The sequence below is a fragment of the Primulina tabacum genome, chromosome 6, assembly GCF_025594145.1.
Source record: "Primulina tabacum isolate GXHZ01 chromosome 6, ASM2559414v2, whole genome shotgun sequence".
NCBI classification, from domain to species: Eukaryota; Viridiplantae; Streptophyta; class Magnoliopsida; order Lamiales; family Gesneriaceae; genus Primulina; species Primulina tabacum.
The window spans coordinates 7,080,109-7,082,255 of NC_134555.1; the positions used below are offsets into that span (position 1 = coordinate 7,080,109).

Below are 2,147 nucleotides of genomic sequence, written 5' to 3' on the forward strand. Positions count from 1 at the left end.
TTTAAAATAATATTTTTAAAGTTATACTGAAATCAAGATGAACATAAAATGGTGACCCCTAATCATCAAAAAAAAAAAATAAACCACAAACCAAACAGACTAAAATATTCAATGACAGAAAGAAATAAATCTCAGTGCTGATCATTCACTAGCTATCAGTTGACTCTACCCTCATTCGCCATCTTGTACAGCTTTGCCTGCGCTGCCGCGGCCCCGTTCGAGCTAAGCGCCGCCGTGAAACCTTCTCTGACCTGAGCAGTCGAGTAAGGGTAAGAAGCTGAGTGCGCCATGGAGTTGAGCAGCGCCGCCGTGCCTTCCCTGTAAAGGTCTCCATAGCCATCCGTTCGCGTGTTGGAAAGAGCTTGTAGCAAGCTGGTGCTTGGGGAAAATCCAGGTATGGTGGTTGTGTTGAATGCTGAGCAGACAGTGCCCCACCAGCCAAAGACGGAGAATATCAATCCTGGATTACTCTTCCAGTATCTGCATGCAATTTACGACAATTAAATGAGTAAAAAGTAGTCAAATCAATGGTTGCTCAAGCATTATATGTGACATTAAAATGGACAGAATAAGTGTGCCGTGAGCATTGATAAACATTAAATTAACAAGCCAAAACGTGAACATCTAGAAATTATATGAAAAACTTTCAAAAAGTGTTTTTTGCCTACTTTCATATATTATATTTACATAATAATTTCTTCGTCTTCTATTTAAATGTTTTTGGAAAGAATATTAAATCCAACTAGCTGTATAAAGGATAATAAGTTGTAAAAAAATTGTCCTTACATGCAACTGTAAGGCGGAGTCTGGGGAGAAGATGGCGGAGTATGGTATACTGGAGTTGGAGTGGAAACTGAAGGAGACTGGTACACAGGGCTACTCGAAGACCCTTTGCTCGGAGGTTTGCCGCCATAGCTGCCGCCTTTGGAGGGTGTCGGGGATTTGTAGCTGCCGCCTTTGGAGGGTGTCGGGGATTTGTAGCTGCCGCCTTTTGAAGGTGTTGGGGTGTAGCTACTGCCTTTTGAGGGTGTTGGAGATTTGTAGCTGCCGCCTTTCGAAGGTGTTGGGCATGGGTAGCTGCCTGATCCTGAACTTTGTGATGGAGGTGTGTAAACTCCAGGAAGAGTGTAAACTGCACAAAATTAACAAGACTTTAGCTTTCAATGTTAATTTTTCTTTTAACCCAAGATCAGAATTTTTTATTGGAATTTTATGTCAATTATATTTAGGACCCTTAAATCAACACACTAAGTTTATAGTTTTGAATTCAATTATTTTATAATTAATTTCACATTCTTCTTGGTTATGCAGTTAATGTTCACGTCCATAAGGCTCCAAAAGTACGTACATACTTTATAAGCTCTTTTCATTTGAGAACAAGATTCAACCGTTGGTTGGATTTCATTACTAGCTGTCAGCATGCATTTTCCATATTGGCACAAATCCTCAAACTATAACTTCAATCCATTGAATATTTACAGAAATTATAGAAAAAAATGTCTGTCATGCATGATGATCATAAATTAGCCAAGAAAATTCATGTTCATCCTTGCATGCATGCTGCAAGATATAAATTATACCCGTCTCGGAATATCATATATATTTTGGAAGCAAATTTCAAATAATGTAGTGACCTGAGGGAGGAAAATTGAAGAAGCTCTTCTGCTCCTCAAAGGTGGCTGCAGACAGGGACAAGCTTTGCGAAAGCATCACACTCAGAATCAGCAGAGATGCCTGCACGCTTGTTTTCTTCTCCATTCTTCTTGTCTCCCTAAGAGAAAACCCTAAAATAATAATGAAATTTGAGATACACGGAGAAAGAGGTAAGATTACTTAATGCTAAGGAATGTTTATATAAAGATTTTATGAGACATTGACATAAATATATACGGTTGAAGAAAGTGTGAGTTGGTTGTATGTGTTACAGGTGCATTAATAATGTAAATCCTCCAATTTCTGTATGTATATTTCTCTTTAATTTTCACAGACGGTGATAAAAAATGCATGGTTAGAATTAAAAATCCCATCAAATAACGAATTTTTTAGGCAATGTGCAATGTTCTTACTTGATGTTGGGATTTAATTAAGCCTAGCTATCAGAAGATTTCAAACTAGGTGAAAGATCAGTATCTCAAATTGCATATAAA

General features: G+C 37.9%; 1 protein-coding gene across 2 annotated transcripts; it reads right to left on the reverse strand.

The window, feature by feature from the left end:
* LOC142548044 (uncharacterized) lies at positions 1-1,833 on the reverse strand. 2 transcript variants are annotated; one of them, XM_075656409.1, is made up of 3 exons: positions 1,635-1,833; positions 787-1,114; positions 1-480 (listed from the first exon to the last, which is right to left on the reverse strand). In XM_075656409.1, the coding sequence occupies exons 1-3, from the start codon at positions 1,756-1,758 to the stop codon at positions 156-158; spliced, it is 777 nt and encodes a 258-aa protein (XP_075512524.1). In that variant the 5' UTR covers positions 1,759-1,833; the 3' UTR covers positions 1-155. The 2 variants fall into 2 exon arrangements, with proteins under 2 accessions (XP_075512524.1, XP_075512523.1); XM_075656408.1 differs by having other exon boundaries at positions 787-1,132.
* Between the last annotated feature and the right edge of the window lie 314 nt (positions 1,834-2,147).